This window comes from Tursiops truncatus, chromosome 5 (assembly GCF_011762595.2).
Source record: "Tursiops truncatus isolate mTurTru1 chromosome 5, mTurTru1.mat.Y, whole genome shotgun sequence".
NCBI classification, from domain to species: Eukaryota; Metazoa; Chordata; class Mammalia; order Artiodactyla; family Delphinidae; genus Tursiops; species Tursiops truncatus.
Window position 1 is genome coordinate 42,993,659 of NC_047038.1, and position 27,254 is coordinate 43,020,912.

The following is a 27,254-nucleotide window of genomic DNA, read 5'->3' on the forward strand; positions in this document are numbered from 1 at the left end:
AGCTTCTTCAACCCAGATTTGCATTATTTCCAATTACAAAAAAGATGTACTCTTTTTTTTTTTTTTTTGCGGTACGCGGGCCTCTCACTGTTGTGGCCTCTCCCGTTGCGGAGCACAGGCTCTGGACGCGCAGGCTCAGCGGCCATGGCTCACAGGCCCAGCCGCTCCACGGCATGTGGGATCTTCCCGGACCGGGGCACGAACCCACGTCTCCTGCATCGGCAGGCGGATTCTCAACCACTGCACCACCAGGGAAGCCCAAGATGTACTCCTAATCGAAAAATACTTGCATATACAGAAATGCATCAAAGTAAAAAGCAAAAATTCCAGTTCCCCCACTCCTCAATTTTCATGCTCCTTCCCAAAGGGGGACTGTTGTCAACAATTTGGTACATACCCTGCATTTCCCTGCGCTCACATAAATACATACAGATCTTCCTTATGTCCCCATAAACCCATCATAAATTGAAAATATCATAAGTCAGGAATGCGTTTAATCCACCTAGCGTACTGAACATCGTAGCTTAGCCTAGCCTACCTTAAATGTGCTCAGAACACTTCCATTAGCCTCTAGTTGGGCAAAGTCACCTAACGCAAAGCCTATTTTATAAGGTGTTGAATAGCTTGTGTTATTTGTTGAATACTGTACTGAAGGTGAAAAGCAGAATGGTTGTCTGGGTGTAGAGTGGTCGTATGTGTCTTGGTTATTTACCCGCTGGCTGGCGTGGCTGCCTGGGAGCTGTGGCTCACTGCCGCTGCCCAGCATCACGAGAGAGGATCAGACCCCATATCACCACTCTGAGAAAAGATCAAAATTCAAAAGTCAAATTATGGTTTCTACTGAATGCATATCGCTTTCACACTGTCAAAAAGTTGAAAAATCCTAAACCCAAGCATCGCAAGTCGGGGACAGTCTGTATACTTGAAATGTACACATACTGTTTTGCAATTTGCTTTATTCATTTAAAATTAGTAGGTATAAATACAACCATATCTTTTGAAAAGGCCTCATCTTATGTGCTCTATGGACATATCATAATTTATCTGAACAACCTCCGATTGCTGCACACTTAGGTTTTTCAGATGTTTTTGCTGTTACAACCACCATCGCAAGGAGCGCTTTTGTACACGCACATGAGTGCACACACACACAGGCATGCTTGTGGAAGTATTTCTGAAAGATAAATGACTACGGGTGGAATTTCAGTGTGGAATAAATTGTGGTGGAAAGTGACAAATTGGTAACAATTTATACTCTCAAAATATATGAGATAATCTGTTTACCCAGACCCTCACCAACACTGGACAATAATACTTTAAAATGTCTTGCCATTTTGATAAAGAAATAATACCTCGGCTCATTTTTGCATTTCTTTTGCTGTGAAGCTGAGTATATTTGTATATTTAATGGTGGATATTTATTTCTATTGTAAACTGGCAGTTCATATATATTAATCCTTTTTATTGGGATGTCTATTATTTTCTTATTTATAGAAGTTCAATATAAATTAACAATAGTAGCTACTACTTATGGGCCGTTGTTCTATGTGCTGTATGAATATTCACCCATTTAATACTTCACAGCCCCTGTGATGATCTCATTGTACAAAGGAGGAGTCTGAGGCACAGGGCTGTTAAGTAAGTTGCCGGCTAGTGAGTGGCAGAGCTGGGAGAGACCCACGATTACTGGCTGTAGAACTCGTGTTCTTAACCACGTGTCATCCTGCCTGTTTTCTGGCACAAAGGTGGCAAATCTATTTTTCTCAGTTTCTGTTTCTTTTCTAATACTGTTTATATTGTCTTTTGCCACACAGAAATGCAACAAATCTGTCTATCCTTTCCTATTTGGCTGTTGGGTTCCATATTTTGCTTAAATTTTTCTTACTCAAGATTGGAGAGTTTTCTATATTTTCATCCAGTGTTTTTATTTTGTAACTTTTCAATTAATCTTTAATCCAGACTCTTTGCACCTAGAAATATGGCATATAAATATATCTCTCCATTTACTCTTTTTCTTTTTGGTTAACTTTTATAGTTTTTACCATATTTCTTGCTTTCCTTTTTAAATTTCCCTTATTGCAAGTTAGCTTTTCAAGGTCATTCATTTAACCCTTTTAGCTTAAATGTATTTCCTGTAAACTTTGCTTTTAGTTTTATTTTTCAATATACCACGTCAGCTTTTTCTTAGAAAAGATTGGAGAAATAAAGAAATCTATTTCTCATCAGTTTACCTTTCAGAGTTCTTTATTTTTGCTTTCTATTCAACTGAATCCTGTATAGGTTGTTTTATTCTGTCTACTTCCTTCTCCTTTGGCCTCAATTTTTATTGATTTTAACCTCTTTTCCTTATTTTATTTGCTGTCTTTCTGGTTCCTAATTTTTATATTTTAATTGTTCTATTGTCTGGCTTAAACAATTTTTCCTTAATTTTTTTCTACCTTGGTTTTGCCTTGTTTACTTGTTTTATTATGAAAGTCATAGTTTCTGTTATAAGCTTCTAATCTCTCCCTTTTTTTAACTTCTTATTCTGCTTTTTTTATATACTTAATTTATCTTACTTTATTGTAAAATTTCTCTCCCTTCTTTTTCTCTGTGATGTTCAAATTTTATTTAATGGGCAGGTGGCAAGGGGAAGCATCCTTGTGGGGAGAGGGTAGGTGAAACTCAGAGACTTCTCTCCAGATATGGTTGTGAAGATAAAAGAGCTTTATGTTCATGAAAACCTATGAACAGGGGCACCCTTGTAGCACCTTACAAAATTATGTTCATTTCATCATCGTCAACAGTTTTGCATCTATTGGAGATGATTCAAATTTATCTTTTGACTCTGCAGTAATTATTTACATCTGTACATGGATTTTTTTTTCTAATTTGTGCTGTTTTGTTTTTAATGCATTTAATTATTATAAAAAGTCCCAGGATTACTTCCTCATCCCCGGAAGTGTTTCTGATCTAGAAATTTCTTTCTGGTCACTGGCAGTCAAGCCCACGTCTGTGGTTATATTAGTTTCCTGTGGCTGCCGTAATGAGGTACCACATATTGGGTGGCATTAAAACAATAGAAACTTATTTTCTCATGGTTCTGGAGGCTAGAAGTCCTAGATCAAGGTGTTGGCTGGGCTGTGCTCTCTCTGAAGGCTCCAGGGGAGAGTCCTTGGCCTCTTCTAGCTTCTGGTGTTTGCTGGCAACCCTTGGTGTTCCTTGGTTCACGCCAGTCCCTGCCTCCATCTTCACATGGCTGTCTTCTCCCTGTGCGTCTTGTGCTTGTCTGTCTCTGTGACCAAACTTCCCTTTCTTATAAGTAGAGCAGTCTTACTGGATTAGGACCCACCCACCCTAATGATCTCATTTTGACCTGATTACATCTGCAAACACCCTTTTCCAAAAAAAAGATCACGTTCCCAGGTACTGGGGGTTAGGACTTCAACATATCTTTTGGGGGTACACGATTCAACCTATAACAAAGTGGAAGTAGAAAGATGGGTATTTGTGCAGGGTCAGCTGTACGCGTACCCACAGCAGAAATAGGTGGCTGCTGCATGCCTGACCTCTGGGACACCAAGAGAGGGTTCCAGGGCTTCTCACCCCACACTTCCCCTACCTGCTGGATGAGGCAAAGTTGAGGTGAGACAATCCCAGACTCTGCCTTCATTCTCACTCCATCCTCCTCTGGCATACCCAATCTGTCACCAACCTAGTCATTTACCTAGCAGTTCATCCTTTCTTTCTTGTGGCTGTTACAATTGCCTGAATCCAGATCACTAATGCCCCCTCCTTTCTTGCTGGACTGTTGTCGGATCCTAACTGCTCACCCCTGACCCCTTTATGTCAGCCTCCGTCTGGATACCATAATGGAATTGTTTCTGTCTCTTACTTAAAACCCAAATAGCTCTGTTTGCCTCTAAGATACAGTCGGAATTCCTTGGCCTGGTCTGGCCTTTGTCTTTCATATGCCTCATCTTCCATCTATCCCCTCCTTATCCCTTCTACTCTGGCGGTACAAATCTAAACCCGGTGCCTTTGCACATGCTCTCTCGGCACGGAGCCCCTTTCTCTAGCGCGTCTGTCTGAAGACTTCTATTCATCCTTCAAAACCAAGTTCAACGTCAACCTTCCCACATGGTGCTGCACACCACCCCCAACCCAAGTTGCTCTTTCTCTGAATTATTTGATTATAGTAGATTATGTGACCTCTGAAGGCAGGGACTTTATCTAATTCATCTCTCTATCTCCAGAGCCTAACACTCAATAAATGTTTGTGTAGTCAAATGCAATGGATAAAGCAAATGTGATATATATATATATATATACATATATATATATACACACATATATATGTATATATATATGTACGTACATATATATGTACGTATATATATGTAAATACACACACACAATGGAATATTATTCAACCTTTAAAAAGAAGGAAATCCCATAATTTGTGACAACACTGTGAAACTGGAGAACTTTATGCTAAGTGAAATAAATCAGACAGAAAAAGACAGATACTGCATGGTATCACTTATATGTGGAATCCAAAAAAAAAAGGTGGAACTCATAAAGACAGAGTAGATAAGTGGTTTCCAGAGGCTGGAAAGTGGAGGAAATAAGGAGAAGTTGGTAAAAGGGTACAAATTTTCATTTATAAGACAGATAAGATCTGAGGATCTAAGGTGTAACATGGTGACTATAACTGTTAACTGTGTATTGTGTAATTGAAATTTGCTAAGAGAGTAGAACTTCAAAGTTCTCATCAAAAAAAAAAAAAGAATATGAGGTGATAGACATATTAATTAACTTGATGGAGAATCTTTTCACAATGTATATGCATATCAAATCATTACACTGTACCATTTAATTATCTTACAATTTGATTTGTCAATTATACCTTGATAAAAAAATTAAAAAAAAATAAATGCTGGTGCGTTAAAGCAGATATCCTTGGAAGAAGTATCACAGAAACTATGTGTTCGTGCCTTATGTCTGTGGTTCCTCACTGACAGCTAAGCCTGTCTGGATGGGGCGAGTGTAGAAAGACTCTGAGGGCATCTGAGCCTAAGGGTGTGGAGACAGAAGGTGGTGGGGGAGAAAATTATCTCTAATTCTTCCTGGAAGCGGAAATAATACAGGGGGGCTTGTCTCTGTCAGATGAACTTTTGCTGTAATTTCCCAGAATGATGACTCAAAGCTGGTCACTGTGTTCCTGTCTGGGATTTGGAGGGTAAGGTAAGGACTTGGAAGGGATTCAGGGGGCACTTAGTTAAATTGGGTTGAGATGTGTCCATTTTCCATCCTCCATCTTGGCGGGGATGCCACCGGAAAGCAGCTCCACTGGGATCCAATAGCCCGCGAAGAACAGAGATCAATTATACCTTTTCTTTTCCACTTTAATTACTTTTCTGTAAACTATGTCTTTTAGAAATGAACTATCAATCTTGTCCACACTGGAAGGAAGACTGCAGCAACAACTTTGTTTCTGTATTCTGGGACTTGGTGTCCAAAAGGGTAAGTACCACAAGTGAAATTCTAGAATCTTGGAGACCAAAGAGCTTAAGAGGTCATCCAGTAAGTGGTTGGTTTTAATGCACTTTGGGTCACAGGTCATTTTAGAAACAGAAGTTTAGTATTCTTTCCTCAGAAAAATGTTCATAAGCACATGCTAGAATATTTTCATGTGTAATTTGTGGGCATTCGTGGAAGGTCGCTGAGCTTTATTTGAAGACTTCTTGCTCTTATCCATTTTTTGGCTTTGGTTGCCCATCTATGGGTTTTTTAAATCCTCTGATCCTGGTATTGGCCAATCTTAGGTTCCTGGGACAGTCTTAATGATCTACATTTGCAGACCGTTTACTGTGTGCCAGGCACAGTCCTCAGGTCTTTACATGGATTAAAATCTTTTATCCTCACCGGGACCCTATGAAGTAGGCACCATGAGTATCACGTCCATTTCCTAGGTGACAAAATGGAGGTGCAGGTAAATAAGCCTTCTACTAAATGTACACAGTAAGTGGCAGATCTAGGTGTTTATCCAAATTGTCTGACTCCAGATCCAGAATCCAGGCTGGGAAATACCATCCTCCCGGCTATCTGTTTCTGACCTCACTCTAAGCTGCCTTTGTACATATTTATTTTTCTTGTAAGTTGCTTATTTTAAGCGGACTAGGGGAAAAAAGGGAAAGAAAGGAAGAAAGGAAAGAAATGAATGGGAAACACGGGAGAAAATGAAACTACACTACTTAGAATTCTCCAAAATTAAACTCAGACATCGGAGGAGCTGGGCGAAGTGAGAACTCACATATGTTAAGTGCCTATTCATGACAAGTCCTGGGCCAGTTGTGTCACCTGCGTCATTTTGTTTAGTCATCACAACAGGTGGCACGAGAAGGTACAAATGTCCATGTTCCAGGTGAGGAAACTTAAGAGGTTAAGTGACTCATTCAAAGTCAATGGGCTAGTGAGTAGCAGAGCTGAGAGCCTCACCTACCTTAAGGAGATTCAGGTAAACCCTAGTATGGTTTACCTGAATGCATTCCTTTAACAAATATTTGTAGAGTACCTACTACGTGCTGTGAAAATCAGAGGCCCTGCAGAGTTTTTGGTTGTCGTTGTTTGTTTGCTTTTTCTGAGAATAGTTTCTATTTATGTTATCAGTCTGTGATCTGTTTGGTGGCAGTGCTGTTGCTGAAAACGTTGAAAGCCAAGTCACATTTTGTATGTGACAAGCACCTACTTGTGTTCCTCACACTGTCCTTGGGGCCAGGAGCACAGGAAAATGAAGGAAGGTGTTCTACCATTGTGAGCTCCCCTGGGACTGAACCTTTATCTTGGCCAAGTTCTCATAGATAGATGGATGTAAATGGGCTTCTTTCATCCGACTTGATCTTTTCTTTTTCTGACACCAGAGGCAGTGCTGCTTGGTGGTTCGGATCCCCCCGCCCCCTCCGTCCCCCCTCAACCCCCCCACCAGCTCATTTCCTTGCTTCCAAGTGACGTGACCTTGGGGCAAACTCACCCAAGATTTACTCTGCGGGGGCTGTTGAGACTTACATAGGACAGGGTTAGTGCTTGGCACCCATCTGTTGGGTTAGCACTTGTGACTGATAGTAATCGGGCCTCTGTTCTCTGCTCATCACCCCCAGGAGAAAGACCGACACCGCACAGGGTTTTCACAATTCCCTTTCAAATTGTTCAGTAGTGTTTTATCTCCTGCGGAGTAAAGGCTGGATTCCTTGGCAAAGCGTTCATGGCCCTCTGTGAACTAACTCATCTACCTAGCTTCAGCATCCACCGAAGTTTTCCCCCAAACATCACTCCTCTCGCAAGCTCCTGGGCCTTTTGGTTTGCGTCTGCCTCGACCTCTACCAGGCAGAATCTGATTCATCCTTCAGGACTTGGCTTCTGTTGTCCTGGGTTCTTCCATACTCTCCATCGCAGAGTATTTGGACTTCTTGCCTCCCCTTTCCCTTGCCTCTTCTCCATGCGTGGATTCTCCCTGGGCGCCCACTCTGTGCTGTGCCCTAGCTGCGAGGCTCCAGCGCTGCAGTGGCGAGCAGGACAGCCAGGCTCACAGCTCTCACAGAACTCTCAGTACTGGTGGCTAACCCCGCGTTAAGCTCAACCTCACGATGCGGTATAGTTGTATCATGTGTGAAGGAGACCTGAGCTAGTCCCAGGGACCTGGATAGGCCTCCTGGAGGAAACAAGTATATTGCTTAGTTTTGTTCATCCTGCTTTCCCCCAGTGCCCAGGGAAGATTCCAGCGGAATAAAACCCCTTGTTCAAAAATATACACTCATCCATTCCCCGTTTCTCTTTATGCCATTGCAGGCTTCAGTGTCACCATCTCTCCACAGTTTCTTTTTTCTTGGCGTTTTCTTTTTTCTTTCTTCATTTCTTTTACTCCTTACGTGTCTGCTCTGCTCCCGCTAAATGAAATGTGCAGTGTCTACAGTGCGTGGCCCCAAGAAAGTGCTTTTACCTTCCTCCTTCAGTGATTATGTTGCTGTTACTCATCTGGACTTCCACCTTTTATTTCTTTTTTTTTTGGCCACACTACGTGGCATGTAGGATCTTAATTCCCTGACCAGGGATCGAACCCACACCTGCTGCATTGGAAGCACTGAGTCTTAACCCCTGGACTGCCAGGGGGGTCCCTGGACTTCCACCTTCTGAACCACCAATTTAGCAGTGATGATGCTGAACTTCATTGTTCAGACACAGATTGGAGCAACTGCTTCCAGAAAACCCTCATGGGAAGCATAATCCCTCCAATGGCTTGGGATGAAAATTACACAGATCTGGCCTGACCAAGCTAGAGCCATACAGGCCGTTCCTCCTTCACCAGATGATGCTAAGAGCTGTTTGGGATGGAAGTGCTGGGGCGTGGCACTTAAGTTTGCATGCTGAGGAATGGTGTTTCTGTTCTTAAGTTTGCAGAAAATGCCTGTGGTGTGGTCCAGGTGGTGCTCAATGGATCCATCAGTAACGCCTTTGATAGAAAGAGGTACTTATTTCATTGCATCCTATTTGTAAGGGTTAGCACAGTCTCCTATTGGCCACTTCATCTTTAGAAGAAGATGCTTTTCATGTTGAAGGCCAGTACTGAATCCGGGCTGAAAAAGGTAAAATGTTTGTATTCTATGGTGAGCTTTGTCTTTCGAAGTCAACACTTTTGTCTGGTTTCTCCATTGTTTAAAATCCTCCAAAAGTCCTAATGGTCCTTGCATGTGTCCAGCTCCTCCTCTTGGCTTTACGACGCCTGCTATAATCTTCTCAGCTCTCTCCCATGACACTCCATCCTGCCCATTTTCCACCTTTGTTCACGCTGCTCCCCCATATGACCCGGCCCCTCCTTCCTTCTGACTGTCTAAAGTCTCACCATCCACGAAGATCTGCCCGACTCCTCTCTCCTCCCTGGACTGTATGAATCCCAAGTCAGCAGTAAGTCTACTATTGGGAACAGTAGGAGCTCTGCTGGGCGTTTGACCTTCATTACCTCTTTGCAGACAGTGTCAGTGGTTTATTATAGTGGTTAAAAGCGGGGCCTCCAGAGGTCATGACATCTCACCTATGTGACCTTAGCAGGGCCCCTGTAGTATGTATGTACCTGAGGAGGTGCTGGTGATATGAAGATTAACTGGGATAATATATGAAAATGCTGAGCCCTGTGCCTGACAGAGAAAGTGCTGGATGAGTATCAGTTATTGTCCTCTCCTTTGTTTTTTATTTTTTAATTAATTTTTAAAAATAATTTAATTTATTTTTGGCTGTGTTGGGTCTTCGTTGCTGCGCGGGCTTTCCCTAGTTGCGGCGAACGGGGGCTACTCTTCGTTATGGTGCATGTGCTTCTCATTGCGGTGGCTTCTCTTGTTGTGGGGCACGGGCTCTAGGCACGCAGACTTCAGTAGTTGTGGCATGTGGGCTCAGTAGCTGTGGCTCGCAGGCTCTAGAGTGCAGGCTCAGTAGTTGTGGCACACAGGCTTAGTTGCTCCACGGCATGTAGGATCTTCCCGGACCAGGGCTCGAACCCATGTCCCCTGCATTGGCAGGCAGATTCTTAACCACTGTGCCACTAAGGAAATTCCATATTTTTAATTAATTTTTCTTAGAGTATAGTTGCTTTACAATGTTGTGTTAGTTTCTGCTGTACAGCAAAGTGAATCAGTTATACATATAAATATATCCACTCTTTTTTAGATTTCCTTCCCATTTAGGTCGCCACAGAGCACTGAGTAGAGTTCCCTGTGCTATACAGTAGGTTCTCATTAGTTATCTATTTTATACATAGTAGTGTATATGTCAGTCCCAATCTCCCAGTTCGTCCCACGCCACCTTCCCCCGCTTGGTAACCATAAGTTTGTTCTCTACTTCTGTGACTCTATTTCTGCTTTGCAAATAAGTTTATCTGTACCATTTTTCTAGATTCCACATCCACTCCTTTAACCACTGACTCTGGTCACACTCATGCCTTCCTTCTCTAACCCCCTTCCGTACTTACAGTTTTTACCACGTTGATTACCTTTCCAGTCTCTCTTCTTCAGTCTTTCCCCGGATAAGTCTGATTGAGAGGAGGGAGCCTGTATTAATGTGCCCCAGGCACTCCACGTGCCCCAAATTAATTTTCCTTCTCTCCTCTTTCAATGTTTAATTCCACCAAGAAACATTCGTCCTTCTATCTTCTTCTGACCCCAACCTTGTAGGTTTTTGGGTACAAGTGTTAACATTCCAGAATTTTGTAATCTGATATTAGGGATCCAAGTACTTGTAACAGGAGTGGTAGAGACTAATGGGGAGAGTTTAAGGCTGGGGTTAGAGCAGGACATCGGGGTCTTTCAACGATGTGCTTCTCAAACTCAGAGAGTGAGTAGATCACCTGGCGATTGTTCGGCTGCAGGTTCTGATTCAGCAGGTGGTGGTGGGCAGAGATTCTGCAGGTCTAATGAGCTCATTACGTTGGTCTAAGGCCCACTCTTGGAATAGCAAGTACTTAAAGAATCAACATCAATGTACAGATTAAGAATCTTCTTTTGAGAATCTTACTCATTTAGGGTCACACTGAATGAGTAAAGATGCCTGATTTTAATGCAAATCATGGATCACTTCCAAAGGGTAAGTTCTAACCAATGGCACCCCGCCTGTTGGCTTTTCACAGGGGCTGTGGATGCCTGAAAAATTTAGTCTGGGGTTAACAATGTTCTTTGTCTCTCCCATCTTAGCACTTTTGGACGTGTGGAAGTCCATAACTTGAATCCAATGAAGGTTCATACGCTACAGGCTTGGGTGATCCATGACCTTGGAAAATCTCCCAGGTATATGTTACTACCTTGTACCCATATATTCTCAGGGTTATTTCAGGAATCAGTCCATGAAAGAGTCCACAGTCACAGAAATGCATTGAGAAAGGACTGGCTCAGGAAATGAATGGGGCCTTACTCTACATTTACCCCATTCCAACAGTCTCTTAATTTTATTTCCATGGTAGGTATCTACGTAGTTCATACCTTTGGCTCCACTGCTGACCTGTGAGCTCTTAGAAGCTACCTCTGCTTCACCTCTTTACCCCAGGGCCTTGACCAGGGCCTGCTACCTGGAAGAAACCAAGAGACTCAGGAAATGTTTGTGAGCTCTTGCTATTTTAACACTTTCTTCTTTTTTTTCCCCAGTGACTCCTGCTCGGGTTCCTCCATAAATGATCTGAGACAGATTATAAGGCAAAGGAATATCAAATTTACTTGCCAGGATAACTACAGGTAATTGATGTCTTCTTGAAGAAAAAATGGCTGTCTTGTCATCCACAGGCATCTTCCCTTGGGCCTTGATGGTGATCTGGGTGGTGACCTATGGTGAACTCTGCTCTTCCCCCAGCTCAGCCCAGAAGGTGTTTCCAGCCAGTGGCCTCCTGCTGTCCACCTTCCCTCCTCTTTCTCTTCCTTCCACACCTGACTCAAGCAGTTATTTTCCTGTAAAGCTGACCCAGACTTTGAGGGTATCTTTCCTGGTTTCCCACATGAGAGGCCTGACCCACAACTCCTAGCTTTCAGAGGAGTAGAAGCACGTTTTGCCATATACAAAGGATTTATAAAATCCTTGTGACTTGGCATAATTTTGCAGGTGAGGTTTCTTTAGTTGGGTCTCAGTGTAGACGCCTAACACTTGGTAAGTTGCCAAATGGCAGTTTACCAAGCTTTATCATTTTCTAATGAAAAAATGTAAAATCTTAAAAAAAATACTTACCAGTAATACATGTTTATTGGAGAAAAGTTTAAATTACAGATAGGTATATATTTTTAAAGTCACCTGCAACCCTGTTATCAAAACTGGGACCCCTCTCCCCTCATTATTTTTAAGAAGTTGTGGCCAATACTTCATATAGACAGGGATCTTTGCTAAAAGCATCTTTGGAAATTTTCCCATATGTGATAGCTTGGAACAAGACAGATGCAGAGAGAAAACTTTTCTTAAGGAATGTAGAAGCTGAAACGTTAGGATACTTTTCCCATCACTTCTCTATCACCTCCCTTTCCCACCAACCGTGTCAGAAAAACAGAAGGACAGATTCAAAGAACATTCAGTGAGGCCTTTGTCTCTCAAATGACCTGAATTCCCCATCAGTCAGCTGGCTTCTCTCTGGAAACTGCCAGAAAATAACAGAAGCCTTCTACAGCAGTTAGATGGGAAAACAAACAGAACAAAGGAACAACTATAAAAGAAACATGGCAAACATCTGACCAGGTTAAGTTACTCAAAGATACTTTGCATTGAGAAAATGGAATGCTAAAACCTAGGACAAGATGGGGGAATGTAGATGAGTCGTCCCCAACACTCTTTTATCTCTTTTCTTACATTTAGCATTCCCCATTTTTTTATGAATGGCCCAAACTACAGGCTCTGGGTAAGCTCATTCATCCTCCACCTGGGAAGAATAATTAAGCATACCTTCCCACATGGACTTGTATAGTGGCCCACCTAGGAAGACGTGATTCGTAAGTCAGCACCTGTCACTCAGAGCACCAGCTCATGTGACCTTAAACTTGGGGATCATATTTGAAATCCCTGTTGTTTTTCTCCAACCATGAGGTCATGATATACTCGGCATGCCTCCTTGAATTACCAGGAGCCCTTGTTGTGTCTAAGAGTTCTGTGGCTTTGCAAGCTGCTTGTCTCTAGGGGAGCCCAAAGTGAATGTCATGGATATAGATGTAGACTGTAGTCTAAATCACTCCATCCCAAACATACTTTCCAATTTAACCAAATTTGTCCCGCTGTTTCAGTGTGATTTTTTTAATAAGCAAACAGAATTGTAATTACATTTACATGGATTAGACCTTCTACTGATTCTATTACCTTTTAATAAATCCCACTACTCAGAGACAAACACGATTAACATATGGCTGTATATCCTTAAAGTCATTTTTTCCATACACACACTCAGTTTTATAAAATATACACAGATTTTCTTTTTTAAAATTTTTATTTATTTATTTATTTACTTTTTTAAATGGCAACTCTTTTTTGCGGTACGCCGGCCTCTCACTGTTGTGGCCTCTCCCGTTGCGGAGCACAGGCTCCAGAAGCACAGGCTCAGTGGCCATGACTCACAGGCCCAGCTGCTCCGCGGCATGTGGGATCTTCCTGGACTGGGGCACGAACCCGTGTCCCCTGCATCGGCAGGCGGACTCTCAACCACTGCGCCATCAGGGAAGCCCTATTTTTTATTTTTTAAATTTTTGTCTGCATTGGGTCTTCGTTGTTGTGTGCGGGCTCCCTCCTTGCATGGGCTTCTCGCTATGGTGGCTTCTCTTGTTGCAGAGCATGGGCTCTAGGCGTGCGAGCTTCAGTATTTGTGGTTCATGGGCTGTAGAGAGCAGGCTCAGTAGTTGTGGTGCATGGGCTTAGTTGCTCTGTGGCATGTAGGATGTTCCCGGACCAGGGATCGAACCCGTGTCCCCTGCATTGGCGGGCGGATTCCCAACCATTGCGCCACCAGGGATGTCCCCAGAATTTCTTAAGATATGTTTTTCTTAAGATATGTTTTAAAATACTACTTTTTGGATTACTTTAAAAATAGCAAATAAGGCTTCCCTGGTGGCGTAGTGGTTGAGAGTCCGCCTGCCGAAGCAGGGGACATGGGTTTGTGCCCGGGTCCGGGAAGATCCCACATGCCACGGAGCTTCTGGGCCCATGAGCCATGGCCGCTGAGCCTGCGCGTCCTGAGCCTGTGCTCCGCAACGGGAGAGGCCACAACAGTGAGAGGCCCGCGTACACCCCCGCCCCCCCCCCCCAAAAAAAAGCAAATAGTCAGATTGCTTTTTCTGGCTAGTGTGCCCTAGTGGCATATTAAAAAACCCTAAAGGTGCATTTCTCCTTTTATGTTATTTCAAGATACTCTGTCTCTATCCTCAATGTGTTATCCAACATATCACAAGTGTTTCCATTTTACTGGAACATTGGATGTGGATATTTATATATTATTGGAGAGAGATTATCTTAACAGCACAATTGCTGCTCCTTTACCAAAATTGACTTCCCAATAAATGAGAAACTAATTAAGCAATGTCTTCCTATTCTCTTCATTTACTGTAAAGCAAAGGTGGCTTCGAAAATCCTAAATGGTCCTCTAAAGATTCCTTTTCTGAAGCATTATTTCCTTAAGGAAGAAGATATTTTTCCCTCCTAGAATGTATTCATGTGGGGAATCTCAGATCACTGTATTGGTGAGGATGGCTTGACTCTCTACTTAGAGCCACTATACCCAACTGGTCATGACAGTTGGCTAGAGATGAGCCTGAGATGGCCTATCCTAGAAACAGGGGTACTGGTAGCTGCTTCTAAGCCTCTCGCTCTCTCTCTTGACTCACATTTAGCAAAATCAGATTCAGCTGCAATTTAAGGAACCACTTACCCTGCTCTCCACCTCTCTCCTCCATGTGCTAACCACTCCCATTGGACCCTGTGGCTTTGTTATTTGATTTTTATGAAAGCAAGAGTCCTTCACCTGCTAATACTTACCTAGGATTCTTTCTGTGCCAAGGATTGTGGTCCTTTTGCTGATGGCCGCCAGCCATCTCCCAGAGAGTCTATGACCTCTTGCTGCCTGACGCTTAGACCCAACACTTCCTCAGGAAGTTTTTGAAGAGAAAGCAAATCCTCAACAGAAAATATGGAGGTCCCTCCTCTTAGGTTGCTGCTTCTGCTGCTTCCTGACTCTCAGCTGACATTCATAGCACATATCTGTGACTTGTGTGAGCCAGACATTTTCATCTCCACATATTATCTTCAAACATCAGTTATTTATTTCTATGGCTTTACAAGTGAAATGAAGCTAAGTTGGGCTGTACTTTCAGTCATTCACTCTTGGACTTGACCTTTCTCCTTGTTGTCAGTGCAGGAAAGAAACTTGGGTGGATGCTAAGTGGTCGATGCGTAGTTTTGTCGTTAACAAAGGGGCTTCTTTCATTGGTGAGTTGACCATAGGTGTATTGTACTGCCTCTTGATCTCCTTTTTTGCTTTCTCGTCATAGCTCTGGCAAGTTCCTTCAGTGTGTGAAAAAGCCTGGGGATTCATCTTGCAGATGAGCCAGTCTGCGTGGTTGAGGCCCTGCAGTATACATCAAAATGCACGACTCAGGAGACACGCTCGTGGAAAGCTGAGGATTCGGGGGAATTCTCTGTCATAATATCAACACTGGAGATGGGAGCCTTTTCCTCTAGAGTCTTAAAATAACTTATGTTATTGGCATAGTTTTTATTTCGATCTCCTAATAATCAAGAAAGATTAATTACTGTATAACATTAGAGTGGAAATTTTATATTATTTCAGTTTAATTTTCATATGATGCTTTATGTTATTAATATGTTGGTAACATCCTTTCCCTTGAAGAATGACCACTCCAAGCCTCTCTTATTGGCAGGTCAAGAAAAGTAAATGCCCAGACTTTTCAGAAAAGGTTACATTTCCAAATGAATGACCTTGTTTCAGGATATATTTTTGTACCCTTCCTACAGATAAACTATAAATGCCATGGTTATGGGTCATGTTGGGAAAAATATTCTGTAAGATATAAGCTACCCACACGCTTGGTGCTTTACCTCTAATCCTTCCGATAGCCCTATGAGGTTGATATTGTTATCTCCCATTTGTCAAATGAGAAAAAGGAAGTTCAGAGAATTTATATACTTTTCCCAAAATCATACATTTAGTTCAAGGTAGAGAATGAATTTGAACTCAGCTTTATTCAACTCCAAAATTCATGTGCTCTATCTTTCTAGACTGATAAAACCAGATGGACAGCCCTTATGTTCTCTTCCAATAAATGCATGTTGGATTAAATTAAATACAATAGAATCTGAAATGTGATTTTCTAGATGGCTTCAAAACAGATACTTTTTTTGTCCTCTTCCTCTTCCTTCTCCTCCTCATTCTCAGTGTCTTATTTATGTAGGAGGCAGTTAAAATATATATATTTGTTCTTGATGTGACAATTTATTTCTCACTTGAATTTTACTTGATTAGTCTTGCTCGGGGATTATCATTTTTACTACTCTTTCAAAGAACCAACCTTTAACTTTGTTGATTTTCTCTTTCTACTTATTTGGGTTTTGCTTTTCTCTTTATTATTAGAGATATAGATATTCCTTCTAATCTCTCTGGGTTTCTTTATTCAGCTTCTTGAGATGGAGGTTTAGGTCACTGATTTTTCGGTACATTTTCTTTTCTTATATGTACATTTTAACACTATAAATTTTTCTCTGAGTTCTACTTTAGCTGCAGCTCTTAAAATGTTTGGATATGTCTCTTTTCATTATCATTTAGTTAAAAATATTTTCTGATTTAATTGTTATTTCAAAATGTGTTGCTTAATTTTTAAACATCTGGAGATTTTCTAGTTTTTTGGTTAAAACATAGATGCATTGAGTGAAGAATTAATAAGCTAATTTGAGAATCCTTCAGGGAACCCACTAGGTTTGTTGAAAACAGCATAAATTTTGGAGTCAGACACTTCTGGGTTCATATTTTGGCGTCATTCTGTGATCTAGAATGAAGTACCTAACCTCTCTGAAATTCAGCTTCTTTGTCACTTAAATAAGGATTATAAACTTACCCTCTTCAAAATGTGGTAAGAACTAAAAAAGATGACAAAACTTGACAGTCTAGCATAGTGTCTCATATGTAAGAAATCACTCACCCCTGTCTGCCTGCCCCTGGTTGACAATCCTGTTTCCTTCAGCAGCCCCTACAGCTACAGCCTGTTCTCCACTTAGGCACATCCTTGTGGGTTGTAGTCTTGGCTGGACATGAGAATGGATGCTAGGGACCAGTTCTGATTAAGATTCAGACTTGCCTCCTGCCTACCTGCAGAATGTCCTCAGAAATAGCTCCCTGCTAATCCACTGGGTAACCTGGCTGTTTTCTTCTCAAGACTCTGCCTTATTGTTGGGGTTGCTTGCTGAGTTCTGGATCCTTTAAGATACCTTCCTGTTCACCAGGATACCCCATGCAGTGGCTCCTGTGTTAGGAAAATTTTGTTCTTTATGTCCCCTTTCAGAGATGAAATGGATTTAGTAAAAATCAATTTGTGAGAATCTTCTCCCAAGAAGACTCATTTAAGTGTTTAAGGTCAAAGCTGGTGGAGACCAAAGAGGAGGCTGGTCCCAAGGCTTCACACAATGCTGCAGAGAGCCCTGAGGAGCCCTGGAGGTGGCTGGGGCCTGAGGTGCTATTTTCTTCTTGCAACACCTTTGTATCTTCATTACCATGATGTTTCATCCCTGTCTCCGTTCTCTCTGTAGTTCCAATTTTGCACCTTTGCCATTGACCATGCACCTCTAGCCCTAAGGACTTTCTGGCCTACCTATCTAAATAGATCCTCCATATCGCTCTTCTTATAAGTGACATCTCTACTGAAATATTGATTGCTTATGAACCTCATATCTTACTCATAAACCTGCTATGCCCTGTCTCCCCACTTTATTCTTGTTTGCTCTAGGAAATCCTCTTACTATGCCAACTGGTACCCACCATCATACTCACTCAAAGGCTTTTCCAACTCCTAAAGGCTCTCTATTTTCCTTCTGTAATGGTTAATGACCTCATAATATTTGAGGCACACTTACAAATACAGTTCTGATACTTGAAAGGATACACATACATACATATGTATGTATAACTGTGTGTATGTGTACACACACTTTTGTGTTACAAAAAACAGTGTCTCTCAATCCACAGTGATGCCACATTCAGTGGGTCTTTCTTTAGCCCCATGTCACTGATTATGTTGTTCTGTTTCATGTCACATCTGTGTCTCTTATAGACCTGGCAGACAAGGCCAAGTATATATCAAATATTTTGGCAAAACACATTCTTTCTTTGGCTTGACAGCTGTCTGTGCATTTTAGCCCTTGTTGGAAACAAGCTCAACCCAGAAGTGCACACTCCCCGATGGAAAGGGTGCAGCAGGAGCCATGTTGACTTACTTCCTGGCATCCCATTCCTCCTGAGAACAACTCCTAAGACTGTGACTCGAGCATCTCAGGTAGAATCTGTACTGCACAGAATGACTCTGTTTTTGTGGGTTTTTAAAAGGCAAGTACTTATGTATATAGGTAAATGTTCTGTATGGCAAATTAAAATTGTATGAAGTAAAATGTTAAACCTAGAGTATAACTTTAAGAGGCATTTTATAAATGCAACGTTAACCTAACATTTTTCTCACAGTTTTTTAAAAATAATGAAGCAATTTATTTTTACTACATGAGTCATCATTTTAATATGTGTTTTTTATCAATCCATCAGGGAGTCAGTTGCTACCCTGAGAGGCAGTGGTTGGCTGGCCCTCGGATCACACACACAAAGCACAGAAGGGTTGGAATTGGTCCCTGACAGCATTTATCCTTGAACTTCATTCACATGGGTTCACATTGCCTTTTTCATCCTTTAGTCAAAGCGCAAACAGCACAAGGTAGTGGGATTAAGAGACAAGTGACCCAGTGAGCAAGTTCATTAACATCTGTGAATCTCCAGTTTGGAATATATTTATAACAGATATAAATGAGTTATACTGTAAAAATAATAAATGAGTAATAAAGGACTTTGTGGAATCATTCTTTTAACAACAATTGTGTCTGCAAATACTGTTTGACCTCACTTATATGCGGAATCTAAGAAAGTCAACTTTATATCAATAGTAACAGCAAATAGAATGGTGGTTACCAGGGCCTGGCAGGTGGGGGAAACTGGGAGATGCTGGTAAAAGGGTGTTGTGAAGTTTTGGTTATAAGATGAATAAGCTCTGGAGACCTAGTGTACAACATGGTGAAGAAGGTTAACAATACTGTGTTGTGTATTTGAAATTTTCTAAGAGAGTAGATCTCAAGTTTTTTCACCACACACACACACACACACACACACACACACACACACACACACACACATAACTATGTGAGATGATGAATATGTTAATTAGATTAATTGTGATAATCATTTCATAATGTATACATATACCAAAACATCACATTGTATACCTCAAATATATATTTATTTGTCAATCATACCTCAGTGGAGCTGGGAAAAAACCTGCAAAAATTATCTATGGGTTTGGAGCAAGAATTAAACAAGCTGGAGATGGGCTTCTAAAGGCAACACATCCTCTCACCTACCCCACCCCAAGGTCAAGTGAGTTGGGCAACTGGAAGAGAGGATCATCCTGGGTATGTCTCGTGAGTGGGGGAGGCTGGAATAGGTGCCCAGAGGAGTCCAAACTCAGTCTGTTGAAGACCTGAAAACCCTCACCCATTCCTCTTTGTCCTCAGAGACATCAAAGAAGGAATAGTGCTGTTTGCTTTCCAAGAAGAATCTCAGCTTGGAGAATCACATGATGACACACCTTTCTTCTGTTAAGAAAACTCACTTGAGACTTTCCAAGAGTCTATGTGATGACATAGTGAAATTTGTGATTCTTAATAAGGGATGTAAGTGTGAAACAACATTTAAAATCTTGATACACCATGCAGACTTGCAGAGAAGAGAAAACTAACAAGTGTTGTACACACGTATCAACCACTGACTTCAGCTGCAACAGCTGAATACAACTCTTGCTGGAAATACATGTTCTAGGGAATCTCAGAGGCTGACAGGTTCTCTGGGAGGGCAGGAGAACAGTTTGGAAGCCACTTAGTCAAGAGCAGCACCCCAAATGACTCCACAGACCGGTCGGGTAGAGGAGTCGTTCTTGCCCTTAAGGGCACTCAGTTGTCGCTTTGTCACTGTCAGACGTGGCCATTGTTGTTTCTGGGATTAGAAATAACTGAAGTGAATGGCGCATGGTGGAAGCACACGGAGCATGGCACCTGCCTCCCAGGTCTGCTAGCCTCACGTTGACGGTCATACAGATCCATCTGATCTCTAGGGCCTGACACATGTAAAGTGCTTAGAACAGAGCTCAGTTTCTCTACCTGTAAAATGGGGGTGATAATTGTGCCCATCGCTTTGGGTTGTTTAAGCTTTAAGTGAGAAAATAGATGTACAGTTCTCAGAATAGTGCATAACACATAGAGTACCATCAAGGTTAGTTTTTTAAATTCAAAAAAATGCTAGAACCTGTTTTTATTCTGGAGGAAATTGCTTGACGAGCCTACTTGGTTTGGAAGCTGAGACCCTGTGACACTGTGGGCAATGGAGAAGAGGGTAGGGAATGGCCCTCTTGCCAATGAGCAGGGTCAGCCACACTTTCTCTCATCCTAGGTGAGTTTTGAATCATCCTAGATGGTTAATACTTGCCCACTTGAGAGGACTGGGCCAGAGATCCTCCTCAGACCTTTCACTAAGAGCTGGCTCCCATCGCAAGCTGGATACTGACAAAAGGTATCAACATGACCACTGCCCCGCAGACATCAATCTAAGAACTATACTTTTCATTCTTCAAGCCCACCCAGAGTTCAACAACCCCTGCTGTCATTGCCAATCCAAGCCCCTGCTCTCCCGACCACCCACTACTCCGGTGGCTGTAAAGGTGGGCAGCTCTCCTTGCTAGAATAAAGTCAGAAGACAAAAGCGCTGGAAGAAAAAAAATATGCTAGAAGGACAAGCTCCCTCCCAGTGAATATTGTACTGAAAGGGCATTGGAAAAGGGTAAGACTTGGAAGAAATAAGGTAGTTAACTGGAGCCTTTGGTGCAAGAACAAATCTCCCTTTGTGAAATCTCCCAGTTCAGTTCCACAGAGCTGCCTTCCAGGGAATTTCCTGGAATGGGTAGAATAATTAGATCCAAGTTGACTGCTGGAGGGAGAAAAGCGCCTTGGGAACCACTAGGTCTCAGGTCACCCTTAGCTGCTGGGAGTCTTTGACTTTGGCCCCGGGCCACAGAAGTCACGAGCTTCTGCACGCACAGCTTGGCTCTTGTTGCGGAGCACGGGCTCTAGATGCACAGGCTTCAGTAGTTGCAGCACGTGGGCTCAGTATATGTGGCTCACAGGCTTTAGAGCACAGGCTCAGTAGCTGTGGCGCACGGGCTTAGCTGCTCTGCGGCATGTGGGATCTTCCCAGACCAGGGATCGAACCTGTGTCGCCTGCATTGGCAGGCAGATTCTTAACCACTGCGCCACCAGGGAAATCCCTCCATTATTTTCTTCTTTTTTCTTTTTCAATGAATAGTATTCCCCAACCCCACCCCGCCCTCATTTTAAAATAGGAACATGGTTTTCCATGAAGACAAGTGAAGAAAGTGATGAACTTGACTGAAATCAGCTCAGTGCTTTGTGACCACCTAGAGGGGTGGAATAGGGAGGGTGGGAGGGAGATGCAAGAGGGAGGGGATATGGGGATATATGTATACGTATAGCTGATTCCCTTTGTTATACAGCAGAAACTAACACAGCATTGTAAAGCAATTATACTCTAATAAAGATGTTAAAAATAATAATGTTTAATATATATTAAAATGTAATAGCCATAAGAAAAGAAAAGAGCGGGAAAGTGCTGAGACAGCACGGGAGGAACTGGGACAGCTACTCTGACAAATGAAATATGTGGCATTCATGGAACTAATTTAGTCCTAGTGCTGAAGGCAGGGCCCTAGAATGGCTGCTTTTTATTCTAAAGGCATAGATTGGGACCAATTCTGGCCCTCCCTGGGATACAGAGATCAATTAGGTTGAGTCCTCATCTTGAAGAACTCATAGTCTAGAGGGGACAAATAAAAGGAAAAATCGGTTCATTGATTCAGTCATTCATTGATTTGTTCAGCAAGCCTTATTAAGCCCCCATTATCTACCAGTCAAACCACCACGACCCCTCAGCTCTCCATCCATACCTCCAAGACACAGTTTATAGTAATGGTCTGTTTATATGTGTGTTTCCTCTACCACCTATAAGCTTTTAGAAGACAGACACTCTGTCTTTTTCATTACTTTAATCCCAGTAACATAGTACTTATTGGTTGAAACAAGGATAACATATTAAAACCCAAAATTAAATCATAAAAGATGAAATAAAAGAGATTCTAAAATCAATACAAACAGCAGCAAATTGACCAAACTGTACATCTTATTGAGAACTCAACCACCCAAGCGTAAGGGATTAATTCAAGTTTTGTTTGAACATAACATCCTGACTGTGCACTATTATTGGGGTATATTCTAAGGATGTAAATAACCACAAATAAATCTTGAACTTTAAAAAAATATATTTTAAAATATTGATTAATTTTTTGGCCACGCTGTGCAGCATGTGGGATCTTAGTTCCCCGACCAGGGATGGAACTCGTGCTCCCTGTATTGGAAGCAAGGAGTCTTAACCACTGGCCCACCAGGGAAGTCCCTAAATTGTGAACTTTAATCAATAAGTTTGTACTGACATATATCATGTTTTGTAGGTTAGATGAAATATCACAAAGAATGAATATATAAAGTGGTAAAGATAAAGAAAACACTCTGGTGTTGGATTTGAATTGATGGAATCACTGTGAACTCATACATATTTTCAGATGCAAAATTGTTTAGCTACTTTGCTATTTTGCCATATTTATTTTAATTTCTCTGAGATCCTAATTCAACAACATATGTTGAACACTTACTATATTCCAGACCCTATACTGAGAAGTTTACATGAAATATTTCATTTAATTTTCACCACTGCACTTTGTGGTTTGTACAACTATTATTAAAAAGGTGAGAGGGCTTCCCTGGTGGCGCAGTGGTCGAGAGTCTGCCTGCCAATGCAAGGGGCGTGGGTTCGTGCCCCGGTCCGGGAAGATCCCACATGCCGCTGAGCGGCTGGGCCGCTGAGCCATGGCCGCTGAGCCTGCGCGTCCGGAGCCTGTGCTCCGCAACGGGAGAGGTCACAACAGTGAGAGGCCCGCGTACCGCAAAAAAAAAAAAAAAAAAAAAAAAATAAGGTGAGAAATTTGCCCATGATAATGGCAGAGTTAGGTGTGGTCTGACCCCAAATTGTGCTTATAATCACAGAGATGAGTAAGACAGGTCATAATTTAGCTCTGTCTTAAAGCACTGCATTCATTTGTAACAATAAACTTGATCTGACTACTGAAATAAAGAAGTTTCACAGGAGAACGCCTTTGGAATCACCTAATTCATCAATAAAAGTATTTGTGCTCATTTGGCATAGAGCATATTCTAAGGGGCCCAGGAAGAAAAACCCAGGGTTTTAGACCCAGCTCTGCCAATCCCAGCTCCGTGACCCTGTGCAAGTACACCAGACCTCTCTGGGTCACACTTTCCTCTTTTCTAAATTGAAGGAGCTGGAGGACGCAAGGAGTCACAGACTCAAATGTGTGCAGGGGTCAACAGGTAACACAAATGAGTAAAATGCCCCCATGACTTGTGGTGACCTCTATGGTGGTGGTGGTGACCTCTCACCTCCAGCCCAATGTTGCCGGGCAGGAGTTCAGGCCTGAGGTCACCTGATCTTCCAATTCCTCAAGAGAAGCCAGGAATCCAGACTTATATGACATTTTCCAAATCTTAAATTAATAATTAAAAAAAATCTTGTATCAGAAAAACAAACCAACCAAGCAACCCGTATGTGGCCCTCAGGCCAACACCTAGAAATTTTTGGATCAGATAAACTCTGAAGTCCCTTCAAGGGTATTCTTTATAGAAAATGAAATGGTCCCTTCAGGCATGGAGCAGATGTTCCATGCTTTAAGTTGTGATGCTCAAAGCTGGTTGATTGCCTGGTTGATCTCAGAACTTTTCAAGGTTACATTGGGATAGTGGACAAGTCCTGGTACCTTTTTGCACCGCCATCTTCTTACTGTAGAATGAAGAGGCTGAAAGTCTCCAGGGAAGGGGGAATAAAGCTAATATCCACTGAGCACCTGTTCTATGTCAGGGATGTCCAAGAATCATATCATTAGTATTAGTTGGGATTTTCCAGAGAAACAGACTATCAAAATATACATGGAGAGAGAGAGAGAGAGAGAGAGAGAGAGATTGAGATTTATTTTAAGGAATTGGCTTATGTAATTGCGAAGGTTAGCAAGTCCAAAATCTGCAGGGTGGGCCAGCAGACTGGAGACCCAGGAGAGCTAATGGTACAGTTCAAGTTTGAAGGTCACCTTCTGGCAGAATTCCCTCTTGTTCAGGGAAGGTCAGGCTTTGGTCTACTCAGGCCTTCAACTTCTTGGATGAGGCTCACCCACATTCTAAAGGGTAATCTGCTTTAGTTAAACTCCACTGATTTAAATGTTAATCTCATTTTAAAAAAAAAAACAGCCTCTCAGAAACATCAAGAATAATATTTGACCAAAAATCTGGATAAGGTGACCCAGCTAGGTTGACACACAAAGTTAGCTATCATACCATTTAGTTTTCACCATGATCCAATGAAGTCAATTACTAAAACCATTTTACAGATGAGGAAACTCTGAGAAGTTAGATGACTTATACAGAAAACAATTAGGGGCAGAGCTGGCATTCAAACCTGGCTGTCTGACTTCAAAATTCATCTCTTCCCACAGTTCTATCATGATTCTAGATATTAATGCTACTATTTGATAAAGGTAAGATCCAAGGTTGATAGATTTCAGGATCAAGGGAGCTGACTATGGAACCCAGAGTTCCTATTTGGACACCCAGGGAGGACTCCACAAGGGAATATTATCATTCAAGTTACCTTTACATGGACTACATCATCAATCCTCCTTCCTTGGGTCAGGCAAGTCAGGGCCTAATGAACCAGGGAATCATTTTTGTGACTTGGGTCTTTTTCAAGTTTTTCCTACATTCTATCCAACAAATATTTCCTGGGCATTTTCTGCATACCAGGCATAATTCTTGGGGGCTGTGAGTACAGAGATGCGTGAGACATATCTTTGGCATCAAGCTGCTGTGGGTGTGTTAGGGAATAAAGCGAATGCAGTGCTGTGAATGGAGCACGGTGGGGAGCCAGAGAAGAGGGACCTGTTTGTCAGTCCCTCCAACTCTGGGGTCCTGACCTTTCCCTGTATTTCATATCCTTGGAGCCTAGCATAATGCCTACATATAGTAGGGGTTCAATAAATGCCTACTGAATGGCTGCATGGATGAAGGAGTAAGCAGAAGTGATATATTTACATGTCTGTACCTCTGTACCTCTCATGTCTGTACACAGTTATCTCCTGAAGGAGCAGTAGCCAAAAATGTGGGCTCACGACTTAGACCATCTGACTTTAAAGTCCAGCCACCCCTCTTACTGACCCAGGCTCAGTGTCTTTGACTGTGAAATAGTGCTAAAAATAGCACTTACCATGGTGTCCCTGTGAGGATCAAAGGAAGTAATGAAATGACAGTGCTCAGTGGAACCCCCAGCACAGAGTAAATGATTTGTAAACAGTGACTATTTTATTGCCATAGTCAGTATTAACTTCTGTCTTCCTGGCACACAGCGGGACTCAGTAAGTAATTGTTTGTGATAAATGTGTGAATGAATTATCTTATCTTGGACCAATGGGAGCAGGGAGGCAGGCAGATCCTCCCTTTCTTCTCCCCCCTGGGTTGTTTCATCTCAGCTCACAGTTAATGTCCCCTTTAAGTGCCTTGCCAGTCCTTGAAACTTTGGAGACCAGGGCAGTAGAATATGGTGGTTTGTGAGGATACGGGCCCAGTAAACTTTCAGTGATCCTTTTCCTCATTACTTTTCACCTAATCCCTAAATTATTGGCATCTCCAATGAGTTGAGAGTGGATGAGGAATTAGCATTCTTCAAAGCTATAATTCTCACCCTCCCTAGTAATGGCAGCCTAGCTTAAGCAGTTCTCTAATGAACACTCTTATGACTTCCTTGAAATCCATGAATATCACTAATTCCCCAAAGACCTTGCTATACTCTTGTTTGTTCCAAGACCAGAGAAAATCGGAAACACCGTTTAAAGGGATCAACTCTCCAGGCTTCCCACTTCCGTCGTCTCCTTCGTTACGCATATCCAAGTAGATCAGACAGTGCCACGCTGGACGTGACTTGGCGTGCAGTCACCGTACTGGCCAGACTCATAATTTGAAAAGTGTCAGTTTATCTTTACATCTCACCCTTTATTTTAGCTTGGCAGAAACTCATAAACAACTGGAAAAGCTTACGTAAAAATATGTCCCCATTTCGATTAATCTTTAGGTAAACTTGTTTGAATTCAGTCAAAATTTTTTGCCTGAGAGGTGTAATAAAATATACTTATTTGAGCCAAAAAGCCCCAAAATAAATGGATTTGGAGAGAATTAATAATATATTCTATATTATCAATAATAGACTATATTTTATATTAATAATAACATAGAATATTATTAATATAATATATGCTATATTGGTGAGGCTATATAATATAGCAACACACTATTAATATAATTATTAATAATATATATCTAAAATATTTTGCCTACGTTTTGTCCTTTTAGTCTTAGAGTGACAATATATTGAATTTTCTCTCTGAATCGAAGACCAAATATAGTCAGCTAAAAATGTATTCTAAATAAACATGTGGCAAAGAAAAACTAATGGATATAATTTTTGGATGACAAATTACAGATTGGACTGATAAAGAATATCAGGGCATTTAGGGTGTGGTCCCAAACTCTCAAGTCTGGGCTTTGTCCTTCTTGATGTCTGAGGTGTCTTTACCAAAGACTCAATGCTGGCAAAACTTTATGATCTTTTTGTCATGTAAGCAGGAATGTCACGTCATGTAATGAGGTCATCAGGAAGTACCTAAAAGTCCCCTTTTCTAGCTTCAAAATGCAAATAATTCAGAAAACACTTGGGCTGTTTCAGTACTAGAGAATTAATGACAACTCAGCATATCCCAAATTTTGAAATTTAGAACTTGCTCTTCAACTTCTGTTGGATTGACACATTTTATTTTTGTAGGTCTTACAGAGAATAGAGAGAAGATTTGGGGGTTACATGTAATATAAAAATTATAGCAAATGTTTATTGAAATATTTGATAAAATGAATATTTATTTACGTAAGGTTGGTACATAATTTTTATAACTGTATCTAATTACAAAAGGAAATTTGGGAAATATGCTAAAAAGAGGAAGAAGAAAATAAAAATCACTTCTAATTCCATCACTCAGAGATAATCACTATTTTCATATTTTTGGTGTAATGCCAAGCTTAATCCCTGGTAAAAAGTAGGTCCTCAGAAAGTACTAGTTCATTGCCTATATCCTCAAGTCTTTATTATTATGAATGCACATATTTACATATATTTAAAATTGCAATCAAAGCATGTGAACTGTTTTGTAATCTGTTAACATATACCTCAAAAT

The 27,254-nt window shown here is 41.6% G+C and overlaps 1 protein-coding gene across 1 annotated transcript in view; it reads left to right on the forward strand.

The window, feature by feature from the left end:
• CD38 (CD38 molecule) overlaps positions 1-18,615 on the forward strand; it is a 41,778-nt gene extending 23,163 nt beyond the window's left edge. Inside the window, exons 4-8 of the mRNA XM_019928450.3 lie at positions 5,420-5,505; positions 8,430-8,503; positions 10,716-10,808; positions 11,163-11,249; positions 15,021-18,615. Coding sequence (XP_019784009.1) covers positions 5,420-5,505; positions 8,430-8,503; positions 10,716-10,808; positions 11,163-11,249; positions 15,021-15,075 — 395 coding nt within the window. The 3' untranslated portion in view covers positions 15,076-18,615. The remainder of the gene's footprint in view (positions 1-5,419; positions 5,506-8,429; positions 8,504-10,715; positions 10,809-11,162; positions 11,250-15,020) is intronic.
• Positions 18,616-27,254: the final 8,639 nt, after the last annotated feature.